This window comes from Myxine glutinosa, chromosome 8 (genome assembly GCF_964187855.1).
Source record: "Myxine glutinosa chromosome 8, kmMyxGlut1.1, whole genome shotgun sequence".
Taxonomy (NCBI): Eukaryota; Metazoa; Chordata; class Myxini; order Myxiniformes; family Myxinidae; genus Myxine; species Myxine glutinosa.
This window is the reverse complement of record NC_136268.1, coordinates 62686700-62711800: the sequence shown is the minus strand read 5'-3', so window position 1 is coordinate 62711800 and position 25101 is coordinate 62686700. Positions and strand designations below refer to the sequence as shown.

The 25101-nt window shown below is 41.0% G+C and overlaps 1 protein-coding gene across 1 annotated transcript in view; it reads right to left on the bottom strand.

Annotated features, from left to right (window-relative positions):
• LOC137433128 (paired box protein Pax-5) overlaps positions 1-25101 on the bottom strand; it is a 415587-nt gene that overhangs the window by 107177 nt on the left and 283309 nt on the right. The window contains exon 8 of the mRNA XM_078783329.1: positions 9981-10178. Within this exon, the coding sequence (XP_078639455.1) occupies positions 9981-10178 (198 nt within the window). The remainder of the gene's footprint in view (positions 1-9980; positions 10179-25101) is intronic.

Genomic DNA, 25101 nt, shown 5'->3' with positions numbered 1-25101 from the left:
TGGTGCTTTTCCATTGCACAGAACGGTACGGTATGGCACTGTACAGTACGGTTCGGTAATCACTGTGTCGTTTTTCCATCGCCCAACAGAACATGCATCCAGGTTCTGTTGTGCGATGTGGCCTGCGAAAGGACTGCTGGACCCCTGCATCCAGCAAATGCTAAGATATGTTTTGGTAAACCTTCTCATTTCGTATGCTGGACTCCAGATCTCGTTGGATTTGCTCTTCCGACCAAACACTGATGAGGGCTTGCACCTCAGCAACAGACCAAACTGAACTCTCCAGGTTTTCCATGTATTTTTTCTGATTCTTATCACTTATGTTTTAGCTATCTTCTCTTCAGAATTGTGGTATTACAAAATGGCGGTTGGGTCTGAACATAGCATGAAGGTTCTGTGACGATTGCGATTGACCAATCAACAGTCTGCAGTATTGCTCGCTCCACCCATAGGTCCAGGTTCGGCTCGCTTGGTACCTATCTATAGCAGGAACCAAATTTATCACAGGTACTTAGGTACGGTACGGTTCGCTCTGCAATGGAAAAACGAAAAAAACGGATTTTGGTTACAGTATGGTACGGTACAGTACCGCGGTGGAAAAGCGCCATTAGTGATGTTGCTTCTTTGTGGTGTCCGAAGTCGGTGCCTGTGAGTGCCCTAAGTGTGTTCAGCCTGTGTGTGCATGTTTTCTAATGTTTGTGATGTGATCTGAGAGTGACATGGATGTGTAAAAAGTGACGCCGAGTATTTTTGTTTGGTGTGTGTGTGTGGGATAGAGATGTCATTCAGTGTTGTGTGTGATGTGTGGTGCAAGGCTGTTCCTTGGTGTAATTTGTCAGAAGAGTGACTGTTGATTTTGAGGGGGACACTTTCAGTCTGTTGATGGTGACCCAGGTTTGTGGGGCGCTGAGGAAGGGTTGAAGTTGTGCTGTGGCGGTGTTGATGTTGCCATGAGAAGAGGTGATGGTTATATCATCCGTATATGAGGCTATTTGTATGTTCTCAGGTAGTTGTGGAATGTCGTCCATGAACAGATTAAAGAGTGTGGGGGAGAGGACTGAGCCTTGAGGGACTCCATTTGGTAAGTATCATGTGCATGATGACCTGTCATTAGAAATTATGAATAACTGTCTGCTCTGGTTGCCAAGCTCGCTGTCTGCATTACATGGAGGCTTTCATACCTGGCTTTCTCATTTCTTCCACTTCAGCAAGTAATGCATTACTATCAATAGAATTCTTTCCCTTCCTTTACCAATTGAGGCGAAAATGTCCCAAAGCAGTGGGTTGGGCACAGTCTTGTTCCTCATATAACTAAATGACATCTTTGATGGATTGGAAAACCCTCTTTGCATTTGGAAGATCACTCCACATTACTCTCCACTGATCTTGAATTGATTATAAATGGTCTACAAAATGGAATGTCATGAAATCCTGGAAGATCTCAGTATCACTTTGTCACTCAAGAATGGATCATCAAATGAACCCACCTATCCATTTCCACAGTCAGCCAGTGAAACTTCTGGGCTTCACCATCAGTCACGATCTCACCTGATTATACAGCAAAGCTGACCTCCATAGCTAGACACAAACTGGACATTCTCCATTGTTCAGTTCCTACCCAGCCTTCAATCAGAACTACTCAGCCTTCATGGCCTTGGTCCATACTTAAATGGCATAGTGCTCTCCCCAATGGCCTTCATTATTGGCATTTACACTATTGAAATATAAACTCAAGATCTGCTGATTTCACATCGTCGAAAGGTTGGTGGTATCTTTGTCTTTTGGCCACCTCCCCTCCAGTATAGCTCCGTCTGCTTTCTCAGCCTTCTGACCCTACACAGCTCTTCCAGAATGGCTGCATTCTTCTAGTAACTTCCTCCTCGTTAAATTCCCAGGATCCAGACCTACCACCCACTCTCTTGCTTTGTTTGTGGAATTTCCTTCCAGAAGTGGTTCAACCCACTCTTCCCTACAGAACTTCAAGTTGGCCTCGTTCAACCACCATATATCTCAATATATCCGAATGATTGCAGCTCCAAAAATTATCCTATTACTTTCCAGGCAATACTTATTTATCCTTTCTACTGGATGAAGGGACAAACAAGAAGTATTGTTTGGAAATAACACTGAGGGCTTGAATGACATCGAGAGCTGCAATCATCTGGAGATTAATGCACTGGCAATTGACACAATCATTTAATCTGGAGATGACTGCATTGGGCAATTGACATAATTAATTAATTAATCTGGAGAACATGCATTATAATTAATGTAATAAATCCTGAGGTATGACTAAAACATTTGGTAATTATCCCGTGGATGCAATACCTATTTCCCACACCAAAGATACAGAATGGTTTCGTGATAAGTTTGCTTGTTTGGCATTCTCATCTGAACTTGTGCTCTTGATTCTGAATTCCAATTTCTCTCTGCAATCCCATATTGATTTGCTCATTTGAAAATATCCTGACAAATGATGGAAAAGTACAATGATGTCTTATGTGCGACATGTACTTAAAAAGCTCATTTGTGAGTCTAAGGCAAACATGAACAAAAAACAAGAATGTGACCTGATCTAGAGAGAGTATCCTATGGTGGGAGTGAATCCAAAGCAGTAAAATAGTTTGCTTTAGAAAACTTAAGCAAACATGCCAAAGTAAAAGGTAACCAGAATTCGTTAGTTAAAATGTAAAATAAAACTCAGGTAATTCATTCATGCATTACAAGACCTTTTGGCATCTCCAAAAATGCCACTGAAGTTTAGGGGAAAAGTAGAAAATTATTCAACAATTTAACAAATGAGCACATCAAAAAACTAAAGAGAATATTTGGGTATTATGGAATAATATTGAGTAAAATATATTGAGAATTGAAATATATAAATAATATTGAGTAAAATATATTGAGAATTGAAATATATAAATAATATTGAGTAAAATATATTGAGAATTGAAATATATAAATAATATTGAGTAAAATATATTGAGAATTGAAATATATAAATATATTGAGTAAAATATATTGAGAATTGAAATATATAAATATATTGAGTAAAATATATTGAGAATTGAAATATATAAATAATATTGAGTAAAATATATTGAGAATTGAAATATATAAATATATTGAGTAAAATATATTGAGAATTGAAATATATAAATATATTGAGTAAAATATATTGAGAATTGAAATATATAAATAATATTGAGTTGAAATATATATATATTGAAATATATAAATAAAGTAAAATAATATTGAGTAAAAATTGAGAATAGTACAGCTTTTCATAGAGTCCAAGTGACAAAGGCTTTTGATGTCAAAGAACAAATTGAGATGCAAAAAAAAAAAAAAAAGTCACATGATGACATTATAGGCAGAAGCATTTAAGAGGGTGAAACCCAGGTGCTTTAAACTACCGGATTATTCCATTATACCTGACTCTCTTTTTACCAGACAGGATTAATTAAAAAAGTGAAAATGTAAAGAATGCTCATTTCCATGAAGTCACCTCTAAACAGTTCTAGCTGATATTGTCATGGCATTATTAAAAGGCGAAAGTGAATAAAAATAAAAATCCTATTTAACCCTATAATGGATAACCAATCAATTTTAAAACAACAAGGCTGAACCTGCCAATTTAGCAATAGCTGACATGTCTGCATCTGATCATATCTACTCCCATAACCGTGACAAATTACTAGTTCTCATCATAGGTGCTCTAATGAACCACATACTATTAATAAAGGCTTTTAAAGGCAGTTCTCTTCATAGAATCATATAGAATCATACTCAAAATAAATGATTATTTTGCATCTGGAAATAGCTGAAAATAGACTGAAAATGAAATTGGCAGCTTTGAACCTTCTTTGAAAACTATTAAATGAATTCTACCACAGGAGTCTTCTTCTTCTTTCGCATGCATCAGAAGGCTGTGGGGTAGCATCATTGGCTGAGGATGCGGCTGTGCCACTGATGCAATTCCCTCTGGTTAGGGTAGGAATTAGGGATTTGCTCATGGTGCCGATAGCTCGCTTAGTCTTCATGAAGGACACTATGGGATCTTTAACATCCACCATCGAATGCTGGCACACGGGACGCCCAATTTAACGCCCATCCAAGGGACGACCCCCACATTGATGAATCATCCTGCCTGTGAAACACCAGGATGACAGTTTATAGCTGGGTCGAGATTCAAACCCCAGATAGACAGCTTTGGGGCGAGTGTGCGTACCTCTGGGCCACCCTGCCAGCTCACCACGAGAGTGAAGTTCTTTCTAATTATTGATTTCCTTTTATCATAAATGGCACTTTTAACAAAATGGATAATTTACTACCGTGTGTATGACTTTGTGGAAAACGTGTAATTTTATAGAACTTTCCTTTTCTGCTCATGTTTCTGAGCAACTCTAAGTAGCTATCATCCCATAAAATCTTCTCTATCTTCCTTAAAGCCCCAAATATTCCCACCTACTTGTAGGGATGGCCAGAGAAGGTTTTTCAGTCCATGTCATTCACAAAACAGCTGGCCAGACCTGAGGTTTGACTGAAGGTAGGAGTTTGGAATTTGTTCAGGTTTCTGACGATAACTCACCTACTCTCCGTGAAAGACACTGAGGGATCTTTAACGTCCACCAACGACCATTGTTGGCAGATGGGTAGTCTAACTTAATGTCCTTCTGATGGACGGCACATACGTCGATGCATCTCCCCGGATGCAAATCTCCAGTGTGACAGTTTATAGCTGGGTCGACATTCAAACCCAGGCGAGCGGCTCAAAGGCGAGTGCGCGTAACTCTATCCTGCCTGTCAGTCACAAAATGCTTGTGGTAAATGAGTTTCTCGACTAAAACAAAAAATTTACTGCAATTTTCACACCACTTCCGAAGCCATCTTTGAACTTGCATTTGAATCAGTGCCAAAAGTAATTTACCAAAAAAAAAACAGAAAAGAAAGATGATTTTCCAGCATAAAAATTAGTTATAATTTAAAAGAAATTAATTTTGCCTCGAGTAAAAATAAGAATTCAACAATAACCTAAGGTGTTCATAGTGACGCAGTCATATTCATGATGATCTGCTTCATTCTCACGTATTCTCAATGACCTCGGTCAAAAATACAGAGGACCGCATCAAAAACTTTTGCAGCATTTCGTAGTCGATGTCCACCAAGAGAGTGGTTGAGTCATGTTGAAAGAACACTTATAATCGACAATTTGCGACAGAACAATTATTTTTGCCTTTATGTCATCTGTTCTTGTACATTTTAGTGTTTGCTTAAATCTTCAACACGGCTCGGTGACTGTAAGTTGCCTCACAAGATCTCATTTCGTTGCACGTCGGTTCGAAGTCAGGCTTGCTCAGCTACCAAATGGTCCGCGGAGGAACAGAGTACTTTACTGTTCTTAAGCTCACCATTGCATCGCGCATGATGATACTCAATTCCACTTGATTGCGTTCTCTCACTTGTTAGTAGCTTTAACTCTTCAGGTCCCCAGTGTATTCAGATGCCAAAAAAGCCCTCAGACACGTATATTTTCAATTTATGCTCGAGCATGAGTGGAGAAATAGTATTACCGCTTGCGATTCGCTGTAACTGCACTATTCCTTGTACTTTGATGGTCTTAGAAATGTCTGAGAAAATGTCATTTGATAACTTACTTTCCTGAAGAGCACACAAGCAATGCAGAGATCTTCGGTCTGTTTTGCATCGTTGCAAATATTGCTGAAGCACTATCATAAATATTGTAGTAAATATTTTCACCATGTAAATTTTCTTTTGTACGATGATGAAAGGACTGACAGGATAACCTGGAGGTATGCACACTCATCTCTAATCTGTCCAGCCTGGGTTCGAATCCCGGCCCAGCTATAAGCCCTGGTGTTAAGCAGGAAGGGCAATTTATCAATGTGTGTGCTGTCCATCCGGTAGATGTTAAACTGGGTGTCCATTCTGGTCACATTGGTCGGTGGACGTTCAAGATCCCATGGTGTCCTTCGTCGAGAATAGGTGAGCTATTGCCGCCACTGCAGTTAGATTCCAACTTCCTGCCTTGACTACCACTGGGAAGGCAAACACAAACCACCTAGTATAATCCTTGTTATGGGACTGCTTTGGCAACACGTAACTTGCTTTTGAGCAGAGCACCAGAAGGAAGGAAACAACTATAAAATGAATGAAAAGAAAAGGTGAGGTTAAGGTACAGTATGTAGGCAGTAAAATTTTTTTTGTCGTTTTCGAAGTGTTTATCTGTTACTAAAAGTTTTTTTTTCTGCGTTTATCTATTATTATATTATTACTTCAATGTTAAGCTCCGAGCAGGTATAACGACAACTATTTCTGTGATCAAGATGTGCTTTGGGGATCACACAGGATCGAAAGAAAACAAACAGATCATTTTTGCTAACGTTTTGGAATTGTTTACAGTAATTACATTTTTATTTGTAAGCATTTTTAATGAAACTGATATTATGAGCATTAGTGTTCTTAAACTTTTAAAATTCTCCCTTATGAATCAATAGGCCACTGTGAGCCTAACCCCCAATTTCCCCATTGAAACAATTCCCCGGCATTCGCAAATTCGCGATTTGCGGCAGTTTTCAAGAACATATCCTCCGTGAATGTCGGGGTTTTACATTTTTATTTGTAAGCATTTTTAATGAAACTGATATTATGAGCATTAGTGTTCTTAAACTTTTAAAATTCTCCCTTATGAATCACTAAGCCACTGTGAGCCTAACCCCCAATTTCCCCATTGAAACAATGCCCCGGCATTCGCAAATTCGCGTTTTGCGGCAGTTTTCAAGAACATATCCTCCGCGAATGTCGGGGTTTTACGGTACATAGGTGCACACAAACCACGACATCAGCAGCAGCAGAAACAACAACTCTGTATTATTTTAAAAACAACAACATTTTTTCATGTGTTTCACTTCATTTTATATCCTCATTGAGATTCAGATAGACATGCAATGTGTTTGTGAAGTACAACTTCCTGTCTTTTGATTAAACCTGTCAGCAAATCAATGCCTGGCCACGCCTAGTGTATTTAAAATCTAAACCGGTGGATGTTGCCAACATTTAAAATACAATGCATTACCAATTCATGTGTATTTAATTAAATGTGTTTATGGCATCAGTTTCCTTTTGATATTATATCTTCCCCATTCAAAGTAAACACTGGGCTTGCAAGATGGCTCAGAGGGAGCACATACTCACCTTCGAGTTATTTAATCTGGTTTGATTCCTGACCTGAATACATCATTCTGGTGGTTGTGGAAACAGGTATACAGGACCCTAAAAGGGGATGTTAAGCCTACTGTCCCATCTTCTAGTATTTCCTGTATCTCCTCCTACCTTTTATAAGGCATGGGCTATCGCGTGGTTGGTACCATCGGCAAATTATGAACTTTTGCCATGATCGATGGAGCAGCACTGGATTTGCATTATATCTGCACAAACCAGCAGCCAGGTGGTGCATGCATATTAATGAAGGAATGCAATAATGCTAACGAAAGCAAATCAATATGTGTGGAATATATGTTACATTTCATAAAAATGTCTTTCCTATTTTAATCCTTAAGTGGATATTTGGGGTATCATTTAATTGCAAGAGCAAATTATGAAACAACTAAAATATAAATTATTTACCAAAGCAACAAAGCAGCATTTTTTTTTCTTAAGCACATTTGGAAGTAAAGCAAGAAGTTGCAGCAGTTACATACAATTTGTGATCAGTACATCTGTGGCCTAATTGCCCATGGCACATTGAGTCACTTTGCTGGATGATGACGACAGTATAGGTAAGAAGCACCTGTGGGGTGCAAGTGGCTTGCACAAATTTGTGAAGACATATTTTGAGTTGAAATGACCTTGTGTTCTTTGTTGCAGGTGATTTGTATGCAATTGAGTTGTTGCTTTTCACAAGTTGACTCTGCTTAAATAGGATGAAGTGGATCTGATGGATTTCTTTATGACGACTCCTTATGAAAGGTAAAATGCATTTTTCATGGTTTTAACCCCCAATTAATCGTTTTCAAACTCATTTTATTTGCACCAAATGTGTGGATTCAAATGATTCAACAAAAGTTTCTAAAACTCCAAGAAATGAACCAAAATTGATGGCCTGGTGTTCTGGCACCTTTGCCTTGTGCTATTTATACTATGCATTATTACAAATTGGCATTGTTTGACTTTGGCCCTTGAGATTCAATTAGGTTTGCTAACATCCAGAGTAAGATTGCATCATATATTTTCCATTTTATGATGTCTGTCATTAGAATGTGTTTGCCAGTTGCCTGCTCACTGTAAACCCGACTATGTAGGCCACGCTTTCCATATCAGATATAAACAAGAAAAAGAGCAATCGGAGAATGCAAACCCTCGCCAGGATGTATTTTCAGTGGTTTTTAAGGCTTTAGTGTTAAAACAAATATGGCGGCCGAACCACGTGACCGATGACGTCATCATTATTTTTTTTCACCATCAGTTTATGCCGACATGGTGCTCAAGAAATTTCATCTTGATTGGATGAAGTTTTGTACTTGTCGAATTATGACGTCATAACGGAAGCACCTATGACATCATCATTAACATATTTTATTCCCCATGGAGAGTTCTTTACATTGAGCCATCTCTCAATTTTTTCTATTCAGCACTTTCGGAGATATAGAGGTGCAAAGTTTTTCGGTTTTCCAAGATGGCGGCCGACCCACGTGACCTATGACGTCATAATTATCATCAAAAAATTATACAGGTGGAGTTGCACCTATGGTGAAAATTTCCTGTCAATCGGACGAAGGGTTGCAGAGAAAATCATATTTATTCTGTGCGGACAAACAGACAGACAGACAGACAAACAAACGGACTCAAATGCAATACCCTCTCCTCTGGCGAGGGTAACTAGAACGACACTCAGTAGAGAGAATACCTTCGCCAGGCTGAACAGTTTAAGTTTTGTTTCCCACTGATAGGTCAGATCTGGATCCGACATGAACCAAAATCGAATTGTCTTGTTGTTGTCACTTACCCAACTCATCCACCAGGTTTTGTCATAACCCGTCCACAACATTTGGAAATATCATGCTATATTTCGTTTTTGGCCCCATCTCTCAATGGTAAAGAGTCACTTAAAAAAAATAATTCTCATATCCGGATCCGGATGTTCACCAAAATCAAATCGATTCCTCCTTGGCACACACATCCAACCTGCCCACCAAGTTTTGTACAAACCCATCCTTAAGTTTTTGAGATATCGTGCTCACAGGCAGACAAACAGGGGTGAAAACATAGCCTGCGTCCACCATTGGTGGCGGAGGTAATAAAAATCTATATTTGTTTGGATGAAGCTATCCAATAAAGCTCTATATCAGAAAGGCAGTTTTGGTGATCTAAACCTTAACTCGGATTTGGTATTTCCATCTCTGAACACATAATGTATGATTCTCGGATCCCATGTGCACCATTCATATACTGTACTGTGTTCATTTATCCATTGTCTACTTATGCCTTTATAATTGATGTAAAAGTTAATTCTCTTTATGTTTTGCTATTTCTGTGCATGTGTTTGGTGTATAAGTTCCATGGAGAGCTGCTACACACACATGGACATACAGACATAGACACGAGATAACACAGGACTGTTAGATGAGTCAAACCCAGCCACTGAGCTTGGGGTAAGTGCTGTCATTTCCTGGGGCACTCTGGATACCAGCAACACCACAACAATGGTGCCGCCTTTCTTACCACACTCAGCGGGGAATTTCCTCAGGAGGAATTGCCTCCTCCCTTTGGACGTCAATATATGGAGATTGTCTGTACTCTTATTCTTTTAATTGCTGAATATCAAGCAAGGAAGCATAAAGTTCCATTTTTTGAACTCTTTGGTATGACTTATTTGTTGTTTCAGTTAATTTGTGAAAACATGAAATGTAGAGTTGCTGTTTTATTATTTTTGCAAAATAGCCGACCACCCCCGTCCATACCTGACATCAATGTTTGACCAGTGTAATGGCCGTACGCTGTGGCATGATGAGCAAACGTGCTACAGGCATCAACCGCAACTCCTGATTGGTCGGGGCGCAGCTCTGCTAGTGGGTGATTTGCCAGCATAGACGGGGTGGCACCTGTTAAGGACCCATTGCTGGCCCTCTGTTTGAGGCTCATAGCGGATGGACGCACATCTACAAGCAAAGGAAAAAGGAAACACAAGCAAGACACCATGAGGCCATGTAGGAGCCAGCCGGGAGGGTAGGTAGCCACAAGGGCTGACCACACATTTGGACAAAGAAAATGTATAAACTAGCATTGCTTGCTGTCAACAGTGATGTTTGGATTAGATGTATTCATGTGTTTCAAATGAGAAGCTCATTGTCTCCATACATATTTCATGCATTATGATATATGCCAATTGGATTTTCACAAACGGTAGCATTTAATCACATTAATCAGAATTGAACAATATGTAAATCCACCAGCATGAATAAACACAGACAGGGATAAACCAACTACAAGCACACTTAACCCCATTTTACCAAAAAAAAACCAAACAACCTCAAAGCAATTATAGACAGTCATAAAACAAGAAATAATGAAATACCAAAGTAAAAATGCTTAAAAATACAATTATAAAAACCTATATACTTATATGAACTAGCAACGGTACCTGCCCTATGGGCGGGGCTTCAATTGGGAAGCCAAAATGAAGAGGCAAAATATCAGAAATTGAAGGCTTTTTTTATTTTAAACGATTCATATAAACATCCGTTGAATCATATCACACGTAAATCATCAAAATCTAAACAGTACATGGTGCCCATTTTGAAAAAAGATTGAATTCTGCAAAACGGAAGCGGCCGCTGCACCTGTTTCTCAGTCGCTTTGCACACGCTGCCATGTTACTTCGGAGCCGCACGTTTATATAGGAAGAGTTCGTCAGGAGTCGATCTACTCTCTCCTGGTACGTAGAATAAACTATTTGTAGAATTTCAACAAAAGCCATCACTGTTCATATCAGTAAATATTATTCCATCGTGTTTGGAAAAACTGGAAAATTGGAAAACTTGGAAAAACAATATAGCCTATTTTACTCCCAGGGGTCCCAGGAATACCCACCCAAAATATCGTTGCGATCGGTTGAGCCGTTTTTGCAGTACCTTCAAACGGACGGACGGACATTTGGTGAATTATAGTAAGATGCCTCATCCAACAACAAACATTTCAGCATCCAGGTTTCTTCAGCTGTCTTTCAGTGGTTACTCCCTCTTTAGCACCCTCTATAAAGCGTGATAGTTAACATTGCAATAATGCAATTTTCAGAAGTTGCACATGTAGAATCATTTTGGACTGTTGGCTTTATTGTGGATGGAAATTCTTGTGAATAAAAAAAAAATCACTAACTCACTCCTTTACCCAAATCTGACCTATTACTTCCCCGTGTTTTTCTTTCCTCCATATGACAGCTGAACATGTCGATGCAAAGTGTATGGTAAGTCATTTCCGAGTGTCTTACACGATTTGTTTCCCTGCTTTAACTTTCATCTGCCATTTTTGTTTCTTTTTCTTGACCGACCATTTCATCTCTGCGCCTTTCATCGCCTGCCATCTGCTCTGTGTCTCAATGGACACGTTTGTGTCGTCGCGGTGGCCTTAAAGACTATTTAAAAAAACATACAATATTCCACAGTAGCTTTCAGGGCTATAACCATTCTTTACATTTCTTGGTGTGGGAGGTGTCACCCACAGGTAGAAAACTACCGCAAACGACAATATATCTGAGGTAACTTAAAAGCCAAAAGCAGTGTAAATCATTAAAAAATATACATTTGTCACCCTTTAATTATTGCCTGCTCGTGTAATGCCACCACTATTACAGCTCCATCAGAAATGACCTAAAAAACACAAGCATGAACTCAAGATAGCTACATAAAAATATATAAAAACTAGAACGGCAGTAGAGTAGAGAGCAAACCTCTGCAAGGCTGAACAGTTTACATTTCGTATCCCACTGATTGGGCGGATCTGGATCCGGACCTGAACCAAAATCGAATTGGCTTGCTCTCGTCGCCGAACCAACTCATCCACCTAGTTTTGTCATAACTCGTCCACACCTTTTTGAAATATCATGCTATATATCTTTTTTGGCCCCATCTCTCAATTAGTCAGGTTTGTTATGTAATTTCGTTCTTTTTTTGTGGAGATTAGCAAAACTATACATTTTTGGAAAGCTGATAGCACCAGGAATCCGAAAAACCATGTTTCCATTTGCGCAAATTTTTCTTTGGCGGCCATATTGGATTTTCAAAATGGCCACCATCGGAAACCTATTTTTCGCGATATCTCAACATCCGAACCACCTAGAGTGCTGATTCCAACACCTATACCCACATTTTTGGGGATGAGGAATCACATGAAGCCATCTAAAATAATCTACACCTACCCTGGGATACCAGGTGGCAGCCTACAGCGGATTTTCAAGATGGCCACTTTCAGGAAACATGTTTTTTTCTGAATATGTATACCACATTGAGTGATGTTTCGCTACATTGTGGCACACGGATCATAATTATGAAACCACATCCCTCATATATCCTAAACAGGTGATTTATGTATTCAAGAGGTAAGTATATAGAGATGAGGCTATACAATCCATAATTATACATGTAATAATTACTTTTATTTGAACATAGAATATTTCCCATAGATGAAATTTTATCTTTGTCAACATTCATCAACATTTTGTCCTCATAGGTTTTCAAATGTCCTCATCACTGTCGTCAGAGCAGAGAACAGGTTGACAGTCATCGTCGTTTTCACATTCGGAGCTGCACAAACACAAGTCTGTGCATGCCAAGTCATTGGCACGGCACGAACACCGTCTCGATGAGCAGTCTCCTTTGCACTGACATCTGACCATCTCAAGTATTGCTTTCGGTGCTGGTGGTACATCTGTCATTAGTGGTTTCAATTCCCCATCGTTGTCCTTGAAGTAGCCATGTTGCTGTGGATCCAGGAACACTTGATGTGCGATAGTAGCCTGAGCCCATACCCTTGCCTGAAGATGTACACGATCAACATGCTGATTTAGAGCCCCTAGCGTTGGAGGTAACTTGTGACTTTCAGTCATGTGTTTACAGAAGAGGTACCAGCGCAACTCCGGAATGCTGTTGATACATATTCCCTTTGGTACGTACACTGCACATACAAATCTTGCCAAGTTGGACATCTGATCTGCGGTCACATCTGCAGCATCACCGAGCATTCTCATGGCCTGTATCACGTCACTATCGGCTCTGACGAAAGCTTCAAACCATGTTGTTTTGCCTATTCGCGAAAACCGTCCAGTATTGTCTGCTCCTGTGAATGTGTGGAATGCTGGCAATGCCTTGGCCTTTTCGACGCCAAGATTGTTCCAGATTGGTTGTACTTGCACAAGGCCCGACACAAGGGAGACAGCAGTGTTTTTGAGCAGAACATCATAGTTAGCTATGACCAAGACCAGGACATCCGTATCAGGAGAGAAGAAGGTAAGCTGTTCTGCGTTGGGATTGCGGCGAGTTGCCAGCACTGCTTGGTGAATCATCAGAGTGTCTGCCTCCTCATGATTATTGTCTTCAAAATGCACGCCTTTGTTACTCTTGGCCTTTCCTGCTGCACATATAATTATCAGCTTGGAGGCATCTCTGTTGTACTCCAACGTTTTCTCAGCCAGATATTCTGCCAAATCTGACTTTGTCTGATCGTGTGACAAGAACCGCTTCATGGTGATGTGTTGGATCTTGGTATTGTCCTTCACTTGGTACTGGACTGGATTGTGCCCCCCTCGTCTTTTTTGTCTTGTGCTTTGCTTCAACGAATCGGCCTTGTAAGTATCAAACACGAGGATAACTTCGTCAAAATGTCTTGTCAGTGACATCAATCTGGTATTAAAGCTGACACTGAGATCTTCAACGGTTACTGTTGCAGCTGGTTTTGTCGACAATTTCTGTACAAGAACCATGGCGTCGACTACTGCTATTTTCATAGCTGCAGAGTTATGGACTTGAGCTTGAGGAGTTGAGGTCGGAGCTAAGTCACCCGGAGCTAAGTCTCCATGTTTCACAAGGAGATGGATTAACTTTGACTTGTCAAGGCAAGGAAGCAGGTCACCGTTTGGTGCGAACAAGGCGCGAGGTGTAAGGGTGAATTCGTAGTTGCCTATTGCGTCTTTCTGGTCAACATCACGGCTTGATTTTGTCAATATCATCAGCCTTCCATACAAGTCTTTTGTTTCCTTCAAGTCGACTGACTTGTCCCTGAGCATGATCTTGGTCTTCTTCACACCAGACAAGTACATCGTGTTGTTTTCTTTTTTCACGGGTGCAAATAAGCTGACTGTTCCGTTGATTCTTTCGTCAACATACTCTTCGTACAAGTGTTGACCAATGTTGTCGATATTCAGGATTTGTGACGTGTGCTCCTCTGGGACATAGGCATGTGTGATCAAGTTGTATATGCTATTTCCTTCTGTGGTAAATGGATTGCCATGACTCATGATAGCAGCCTTGATCTTTTCAACCGCTGTATTGTTCAGATTCACTGCCCTCGGACTAAGTTCGTGGTGTTCTGTCACTTTGTCTGTTTTGGTGTCGAACTGATCTTTGAATTCTCTGGTCAGCCGTGACAATTCTGGAGAGGCCATAAAGAATCTCTGCCTTGCATTGGCATTATTGGAGATGCCTGGAAGTCCAGAATGAACCTTCATTGCTCTGTTTTCCTGTTCACAAGCGTGGTCTGCACCGATTGATACAAAGGGGATGCTAGATTTCGTTACTGAGATATTTCCATTCTCGAGTTCCCTGTATGTGGCCGGATGCGTCTTCCTCAGGTCATACATATCTGCTATGTATCGCGGCCAAAGACGTTTGTATTTGATACGATCCATGGAGAAAAATAGCTTGCTGAGTGCCTCACCAGATTCGAGGTGGAGTTTGAGATCTGCGTCCCGAGAAGCTTCCACAAAGAACAGAATTGCCTCCACTCGATGCAGGTAATTCATCAAGGACTTGAACATGGCTTTTTTGGATTGTTCTGTTTCCCAAGTCTTGAATATGTTCACAACATCAGCTGTAGTGATGACATTCAACAGTTTTGTGTTGGCTTCTTTCACACTTGTGGCTTTGGTGAACTTGTCCTTTTCTGAACATGCCTCGTCTATTTCTTCTGACATATCTGAGCAAACGGCTTTCAACTGTGGATAATCTTTGAAGAACAGGTCCAGCGCCATTTCATAAAGTGCTATATATGAATAAATATGAGCACGGAGAGTGTGTTTGTAATGCGAACATCTCAGGATCTGCCTTGTTGTTGAAGGTCCGTAGAGGTCGGCCTCTATCCACGCGTCATCAATACCTGAGTTCTCAATGGAAGTACCCAGGGCTCTCAAAGCAGCCATGACCACATGCAGCTCGCCAAGCCGAGGTACAACGGTACCTTTCAGGTCTGGCCTTGCATCCAGCAGCCTTATCACCTTTTCATAGAGGGCCATATCCCAGGAAATGACTGTAGGGTGGCTTGTACCAACAACTAAGTTCTTTAGCTGAGTTGTCTGAGAGATGACGGTCAGAAGAGTCGACCACTCGTGTGCTACTTCAGGTAGAAGGGGTAAGACTCTGACTTGTGTCAAACTGTGACTACCCGACAGCAATGAGTGGTATCCTGCCCAACCAGGTATATATGTGCTGTTTGATTTCTGCATTCTGGTGATCATAGAAGCAACCAACCATCCTAGATGTGTAAGGTGATACGCTAGTGATATACCATCCTTGCTGATGTGGAATGTGTCTGTTCTCTTTATGGTTTTCGGCACCGGCTTGTCACAATGAAGCATAGGAACCTGGTACGGGGTCACTGACAAACTGGTAGTGTCAGCTATGCTCAGTTGTGGCGCCAATGTTTCTCCTTGAGTGTCACGTTTTTGATAAACAGCAATGATTGTTCCATGGGTTGTCCCTTTGCCATCCACGCTGTCTTCAGCAAAGTCTGTGTTATCAGCTGCAAAAAACACAAAAGTTCCCTTCTTCAAAAATGGAGGGACATAAAGTCCTTGGAACTTCAGGGTGTTTTCCACAATGGCATTTGCTAGGGCTGTTTCGAGGTGCATAACACGACTGTACGAGACACAGTAACCTTGAGAGCAGAGACTTTCCAGGAGTTTCTTGTTTCTTGTGTCATGGTGAACTGCCAAGGCTAATCCTAGAGACTGTGGAGTTTCTTGTGATTTGGTTGATCGGAAGGTCGCAGAATCAGTTTTGGGCCTATAGTTCACTTGCTTGTCAGATTTGAATCCACCCAATAGCATCTGACTAACAGTGAGTACTTCTCTGTTAACGTGAGTGGTTCGTTTTTCAGTTTCTAGTGTTTCTGTTGGCCCCACCATAACCCATCTGATCATTGCGTGGAGTGCTGCTGGAACATCATCTGTGCTGCTAGTGACCTGTATAGCATCGGATGAGTTTTCCTGTTGGTGGAAGTTCTTGATAATTCTGCGCAATGCCTTTGCTGCTTTATAGATAATATTCAGATCGTCTACTTCACTTTCTATCATGGCAGACTGAACCATATCGGATTCGCATGCATCTGGGGAGTAAAGAACAGAAGGTTTTCTCCTGTCCTTTTGCCTAACAGACGTTACGTGTGGTAGTTCTAGAAGAATTCTCTCCTTGAGCCAGTGTCTACTATATGCAGAGAAGTGGTGCGCCAATGCATCTGTGCCACCAAGCAAGTTGATGTCTGTTGTTTCAATATGTGCCATGGATAAGTATTGTTTATTCTGAGTTTGACAGTCGACAAGGCTAATCAACTCAATCAAACATGATGTTTGAAACGGATGACCTCTCTCTGTTGTTCCCTTGTTATCCTTGGTACATAACACATGGAATACATTTGTTGTCCAACATGACTTGTGGTATTGAACATCGATTGCATGTGCATCAGTGGGTGAGATGGATGTGTTTAACCTAGTTTGCAGGGTGAGATTTCCAGACAGCTCCACAGCATCGTGTAATGCTTTCCCACCATTTTCTGTTCTCAATGTGTACAATTTTTGCTCGTTATCTTCCTGGCAGAAAAAGCAATGTTCCTTAATGAATGGAGCTGTTGCAGAACGTGTAAACGGACTGGTGGTGGAAGTTGATGGTTCGTCCAGTTCTGTGCTTTTTCGCTTTTGTCCACGTTTTTTCTCTGTGTAGGAGCCGGCTGAAATGTGATATTGATGGCGGTCTTTGGCACGTTGTACCTTCTCTTTGTTGGTTGCATTTGAATAACAGATACGATGCCAAACTGCATTATTGAATTGCAGACTTTCACTTGTTTCATCCTTTAAGCGACTGTGAATTTTAACATATTTTCCATCATGGTAGGCTGCTCTATCATTAAGGGTTTGTAGCAAGTGTTCAAACGAGTCCGGTTTGGGCTGCTGGACAAGCGTTCCATATTTTGCTGAAGCGGTTTGACAAATTATGCAGTGCTGCCACTGTGTGGGCTGAGTCGTAACTTCACTCATCTTCTCTCAAGACCTGCAAATATATAAAACGACAACAGGTAAGTAATTGTGAGCTTCATGAGGTTTATTTTAAATGAACTATTAGGTCTGATATAATGACTTTCCATGTACATGAACTGAACATGTTGAAATGATTATTTTCATGTACATGAATTATGAAATGAAATGAAATGAGTAGATTATTTTAGATGGCTTCATGTGATTCCTCATCCCCAAAAATGTGGGTATAGGTGTTGGAATCAGCACTCTAGGTGGTTCGGATGTTGAGATATCGCGAAAAATAGGTTTCCGATGGTGGCCATTTTGAAAATCCAATATGGCCGCCAAAGAAAAATTTGCGCAAATGGAAACATGGTTTTTCGGATTCCTGGTGCTATAAGCTTTCCAAAAATGTATAGGTTTGCTAATCTCCACAAAAAAAGAACGAAATTATAAATCTGAACATAATGAACCTGACTAAATGTTGAAGAATCAGTTAAAAAAATTTTTTTTAACTCTCGTGTCCAGATCCGGATTCGGATCCTTAACAAAATAGAAACTATTTGTCCTTGTCACACACCCTATCTCCCAACCAAATTTCTGCTGAATCCATCCATAACCCATTGATATATCCTGGTAAACAGCAGGAAATCTCAAAAACAGCAAAAAGGGAGAGGTAAGCAGCAAGAGCAAATTAGCAGCATGAGAAGTACATGAGCAAGAAATAAGGATAAAGCACATGTAATTTATTCGTGAATGTACATCTAATGTTTTCTTCAAGATGCATCCGAGGTACAGGAGAAGGGAATATAAAGAAAGTTTATGCGAGGGATTCCAATTTGCATGGACTGTCGACTCTACTCTCTACAAGATAGTTTCAAACCTTACAGTTGACAACGTATTGGCTTTATTGTGGGATACAAGGATGTTTGGCTTGGGTCTCGGATGTATTATTAGATTGTTTTACAAATGACAAGTTGTTTTAATTACACCATCTTGGTAGTGCTGCTTCTTGATTATCTCTTTATTGATTTTCCTGATTGTTTGCAGTCAGGGTCTTTTTTATAGTTGCTCCAACAATAACAATATTATCATCTGTCCGTGGTTGTTTGCAGTTGTTGAACATCTTGGGTATAATTTTAATGGTATTTGTTATTGCATTACCATTTATCAGTTTTCAATTGTTGGTAACTTTTCTCTTCTTTTTTATGATATTTTGTTGTATTTCATGACATAATTGTTTCCCAAATCTGAGTTTGCCGACTGCAGCCTTCCTGTCTCTAGTTTTGTCCTAGTCATGGCACTTCAGTCAACCTTTCTCAGCCATCAAAATATTTAGCTCACCTAGAACATAGTTCAGGTGATATAATAAAGGTGATATAATATAACAAATACCATGAAACATTTACATTTTGTAGTCCATTGTATAAGTTAAATAAACATAAATGCAAATTTCGCATGTGGAAAAAGTAAGTACACCCTTGGCTATAATAGGTGGTATTGCCCCCCTTTGGCAGAAACAACCTCAAGTAGGCGTTTCTTATAACTATCTACCAGTCTCTGACATCGCCTGGGAGAAATTTTTGCCCACTCCTCCATGCAGAATTATTTCAGCTGTGCGATGTTTGAGGGGTTTCTTGCATGCACAGCTCGTTTCAAATCCCCCCACAACATCTCGAAGGGATTTAGATCCGGGCTTTGACTTGGCCATTCCAGAACCCTCCATTTCTTTCTTTTCAGCCATTCCTTGGTGGATTTACTGGTATGTATAGGGTCATTGTCATGTTGCAATGTCCACCTTCGGTTGAGCTTCAACTTTCCGACAGATGGCCTCACATTATCCTCAAGCACCCTCTGCTACAATGAAGAATTCATAGTGGATTCTATGATGGTGAGCTGCCTAGGCCCTGATGCAGCAAAGCTGCCCCCAAACCATAATATTTCCACCACCATGCTTTACAGTTGGTATCAGGTTCTTGTGGTCAAATGCTGTCTTTGGTTTTTGCCAAACATGTCTTCTGCTACTGTGGCCAAATAGCTCTACCTTTGACTCATCTGTCCAGAGCACATTGTTCCAGAAGTGCTGGTCTTTGCCTAGGTGTTCATTGGCAAACTTTAGTCTTGCCCTGATGTTCTTTCTGGACAGCAAAGGTTTCCTCCTGGCACACCTCCCATGTAGATCAAATTTGTGCAGCCTCTTTCTAATGGTAGACTCGTGCACTTTGACATCAACAGTGGCAAGAGCTACCTGTAGGTCCCGTGATGACATTCTGGGGTTCTTAGAGACTTCTTTCAGCAGCTTGCGGTCTGCTCTTGGGCTGAACTAGCTGGGGCAGCCTGGCCTGAACAAGTTGGCAGTTGTTTGGAATCTTCTCCACTTGTAGATGATCTTCCGGACAGTCGAATGATTGATTTCAAATTGTTTGGAGATCTTTTTAAATCCCTTCCCAGACTCGTAGGCATCTATAACCTTCTTTCTGAAGGCCTCAGAGAGCTCTTTTGATCTAGGCATGGTGACGCCGCACACTTCAACAACAAAGAGCAAACCAAACTAAATGTTTGAGGTTTAAATAAGACAGGTTCCTCCAGATCCTCTCTGACAATGTTCTAATCATTTGCACCTGAGCTGGTGCACCTGATTCTAATTTAGGTATTTAAAGTAGTGATAAATGTAGGGGTGTACTTACTTTTTCCACATGCGAAATTTGCATTTATGTTTATTTAAATTATACAATGGACGACAAAATGTAAATGTTTCATGATATTTGTTATATTATATCACCCTTATCTATCAATATTGTTGAAATGAAGATCAAATAGCTGTATGTTGAAATATGTTGAAAAAGTCAAAACTTTACATGGGGTGTACTTACTTTTTCACGTGACTGTATATTATTCTCAATCCAGCTCTTATTTTTACACTGATCCATCCATCACACTACGATTTGCAACCAGAAAGGTGAGCTACAGGATTACTGGTCCTCTATTTATATTCGCAGTACTGTTCATATTGTTCTGCCATCTCTTATTGATCATAAATTGCATGCTTTCCACACTGAACCTCGACAATAACTTTTCAGGTTAACTACCATAACTCATGTCAATAGTCCACCTACAATGTGTGTGTGTGTGTATGTATATATATATATATATATATATATATATATATATATATAGCTCAGTTGACTTTTTGCTCCACCAAATAACAGCGAAACGGAGTTGAGTAAAACAGTGAAAATTCTACAGATGCTGTGATAAATAACTACCTCTGTCGGTTTGAATGTTTGAAAGAGAATAGACGTCTGGATCAATTTTTGAATTAAATTTAAATCCCGATTTGTATATATATCTCTATATATAAAGGAGGAGTGTGTGTGTGTGTGTGTGTGTGTGTGTGTGTGTGTGTGTGTGTGTGTGTGTGTCTGTCTGGATGTCCGCTTATAACTCAAGAACTACACATCGGAGAAAAGTTTTAGACACAGATTCGGAATCAGCATAAAATCCTGGTGGTTATAGGCTACGTTTTATTTTAATATCAATGGTTTAAAAAACCGCGCCAGCTGCAATTCCATGGTGTAGTTTGTGGCGACGCTATTGCCCCTTTCCGATCCCGCGGTTGCGCGTACGTACAGTATACTGTACGTACATATTTATATATTTTCAATGTGCTTTTTATTGTATTTTTAATTGTTTTTTAGCTTCTTTTATTGTTAATTTATGTACTATTGTATTTATTTTAAATATATTTTAAGGAAAACAAATGTTTTCACGTCCGTAGGAGTGACGTAAAGTCGCACATAATGACAAAATGCGCGCCATTTTTTCGCGCCAAGAACAAATAAACGGTAGTTGAGATTTTATTTGAATTCGAATTCCATTAAATTTCAACTGTTGGAAACAATAATTATTTCAACTGTTGGAAATTGAAATAATTATTGTTTCCAACAGTTGAAATTTAATGGAATTCGAATTCGAATAAAATCTCAACTAAAAAAAAAACGTCGCGTTTTAAAATTATGACGTCATCAGCGTTTTTCGGAACGTTTAATTTTTCAACTTCATATTCGGAATCAGTACGTCCCAGAGCAACTACAGCACACCTTAAATGTTTAAAAAACCTTCGGGTTTTAAAATTATGACGTCATCAGGGTATTTCGTAACGTTAATTTTTCAACTTTGCCGACAATGACTTCCGACTACCGGGTTCGGAATGCGGGACCAATGCCATTTGACAGGGAATAAAAAATAAATGCGACATTCAATTGATGACAATGACTTCCGACGACTCCCCCCTCCCCCCTCCCCCTTTCTCCCTCCCCCACTCCCCCTCCCCTCCCCCTCCTCCCCCTCCCTTCCCCCCATGGCCTTCCCTTTCCCCCCTACCCCCCTCCCCTCCTCCCCCTCCCCTCCCCCTACCCCCTTCCCTTCTCCCCTCCCCCCTTGCCCCTCCCCCTCCTCCCTCACCATCTCCCCCTCTTCTCTCCTCTCCTCCCCCCCTCCCCCTTGCTCCTCCCCTCCCCCCCTCCTCCCTCCCCCTCCCTCCCCCCTCCCCCCTTGCTCCTCCCCCTCCTCACCTCCCCCTCCCCCTCCACCCTACCCCCTCCTCTACTCCCCTCCCCTTCCCCCTCCCCTCCCATCCTCCCCCTCCCCCCCTCTTCTCTCCTCTCCTCCTCCCCCTCCCCCCTCTTCTCCCCTCCCCCCCTCTTCTCCCCTCTCCCCCCTCTTCTCCTCCCCACCCTCTCCTCCCTGCCCCCCCCGTTCCCCTCCCTCCCCTTCCCCCTCCACTCCCTTCCCCCTCCCCTCCCTTCCCCCGTCCGCAATGCGGGTACTTCCCATGGCCAGCTGTACGTGGGCTGCTCGAGGGTTGGAAAACCAAGCAATGGTTTTGCCATGTCTTGGCACCAAGTAAGTGTTGTCTTGGCAACCAACCAATGTCTTGGCACCAAGTAAGAAAACCAGAAATGTTGTATACCAAGAGGTTTTGAGAAATTGACAATTGACAAAACGTCATGTAGGAAATGTACTGTGATATTGCTCTAAAATATACATGTTCTTTTCATCATATATTTGTCTTATTCTTATTCAACCCGGGCGAAGCCGGGTACCTCAGCTAGTATATATATATAAACGCGAGTTGTCTGTGTGTGTGTCTGCGTTTTATTCAGAGATGGCTGAACGGATCTTCATCAAACTTTCAGAGGTTCATCAGTGAGTGCCTGGGGGTGTTTTAGGCAAAAAAAAAAATTTAAAAAAAAAGTTCGTTTTTTTGGAGTAAAATAAATAAAAAAATAAAAAAATAAAAAAATAAAAACCGCTCGATAGTGCCAAAGCCTTTTAAAATGAATGATAGGTATATACAAATACACATTCGCATAAATAAATACAAAACAATTACCAGACATTTGAATACAAATAAATCAAACAATTCCGGAAGTGTACAAATTTGATAGTACGGCTTCTTCTTCTTCCTGATCAGCATCACACTTAACTCAGAAACACGAGCCACATTCACTCAGAAACGTGAGCCACATTCACTCAGAAACACGAGCCACATTCACTCAGAAACGTGAGCCACATTCACTCAGAAACGTGAGCCACTCCCCTTCCTCTCCTGCCTCCCCCTCCCCTTCCCCCCTCCCCTTCCCCCTCTCCCCCCCTCCTCTCCCCTCCCTCCCCCCCTTCCATCCCCTTTAAGATATAAATTCTCTGTAAAAGAGCTTCCACTTCTGACTGCTCCCCTTCCCCCTCTCCCCACCCTTCCCTCCTCCCCTCCCCCTCTAAGATATAAATTCTCCGTAAAAGAGCTTCCACTTCTGACTGCTCCCCTTCCCCCCTCCCCTCCCCATTTTTTTTTTTTCAGGTGTGGAGTCAGATTCCAATTGTGGGTGGAGTCAGGCCAGATGTCTAACCAATGGCTGTAATGAAACATACAGAGTGGCCGCAAAGTCCCTATGCATAATAGTGTGTTCTCTGTTACTTATTTAGGTATGGCTTCAGCATGACGGACACCAGTGAGTACACGATAGAAGAGAGACTGATTACTTGTGTTTGGGTTCACGACCGCGTGTGAGAAGGAGCAAGTTTCGAAGACATAAGGACAAGATTTTCGCAGAGGTTCGATAAGTCAGCTCCTATGTGTGACAAGATGCAGGCATGGGAGAAGAAAGCTTTTTCAACAGGAAGTGTCCTTGATTTAAAGCGTTCTGGTCGTCCAGCATCACGTCAACGCAATGTGGACATTATTGAAGCGTCCTGCTCAAGATCACCACTGAAATCATCTCGAAAAATATCTTCTGAGTTAGGCATTACATGCTCAACAGTCCAAAAATAATGAAAAAGGATCTGGGATTGAAGCCATCTAAGCCTGGATGTGTTAATGAGCTTTACGATAAAGACTTGGCCACTCGGGAGGCTTGCAAGGCTCTTCTGCAGCGATTTCCCACCATTAAATCAAGACGGAGCGTTTTTTTTGGATCAGTGTGCTATTTACCTCAGCAATCGATCCAGGAATGTTTATTTTTGATGCAAAGAAAATCCTCATTTTATGAGGGAATTGAACAGCACCCTCCTCCTGTCATGATGTGGGCAGCAATTTCAGAAGATCACTCCATCGGGCCATATTTTTTCGATACAAGTGTCAATCACACTGCTTATTTGAACATGCTTCAGATGTGGTTTGTTCCACAACTGCGTGAGGGAGTTTTCGAGGCAACAGCTATCCTGCAACAATATGGTGCACCAGCACATTATGCTCTAGCAGTTAGAGAATATCTCAATGACAAATTCAGTGGACGATGGATTGGACGTGGATCTGAGATAGTGTGGCCTCCTCAAAGTCTGGACTTAACATGTGACAACTCGCTTTGGGGCATTGTGAAAGAGGAAATTTCTCATCTCTGCCTAACAACAGTGGAAGACCTCAAAACAGCTGTCAGGGGCTGCTTTTATAACCTCCAACCCTCAACATGGAAGAAGTTGTCCAGAAGAACACAGAGAAAAATTCAAATTTGTGCAGAGAATGGAGGGGGGCATACAGATAAATTCTCACTAAATTCTAACTGCGTGCATAGGGACTTTGTGGCCACTCTGTACATACACATTTTGAGGTTCGGCTAATTATATACACAAAGAATTAAGTTAAGCACCCCCCCCCGTTGTTTTACAACCTCGCACATTACAAGTTTGTTGTCGTCAAAACAGTGTAATATACCCATGATATTGCTATATTTTCTGGAGAAGTGATATTATGGTCACATAAAAACATAACAATCATGCCGTTTTCAATATTTTATTCTGAATAATTTAAGGTGAAAATTTTTGGGAATTTTAGGCATATTTTCACCTCAATTTAAGTATGGAGCTATAGGTCCATCACGGACAGTGTGGATGACGTTTATGTTTTCTAACGTACAGTCATTGTTCTGAGAAGACCTCTAGCGATCTTTGCGTCAATAACGTGTGTAGGACCCACGTGATCGGATCACTGACTCAACCCTACGTCTCATAGACTCTGTAAGCCGTCGTATGCGTTGCTGTGGCAGGTTGTTCCATTCCCGATGTAATGCACGTTCCAATTCATCCAGATT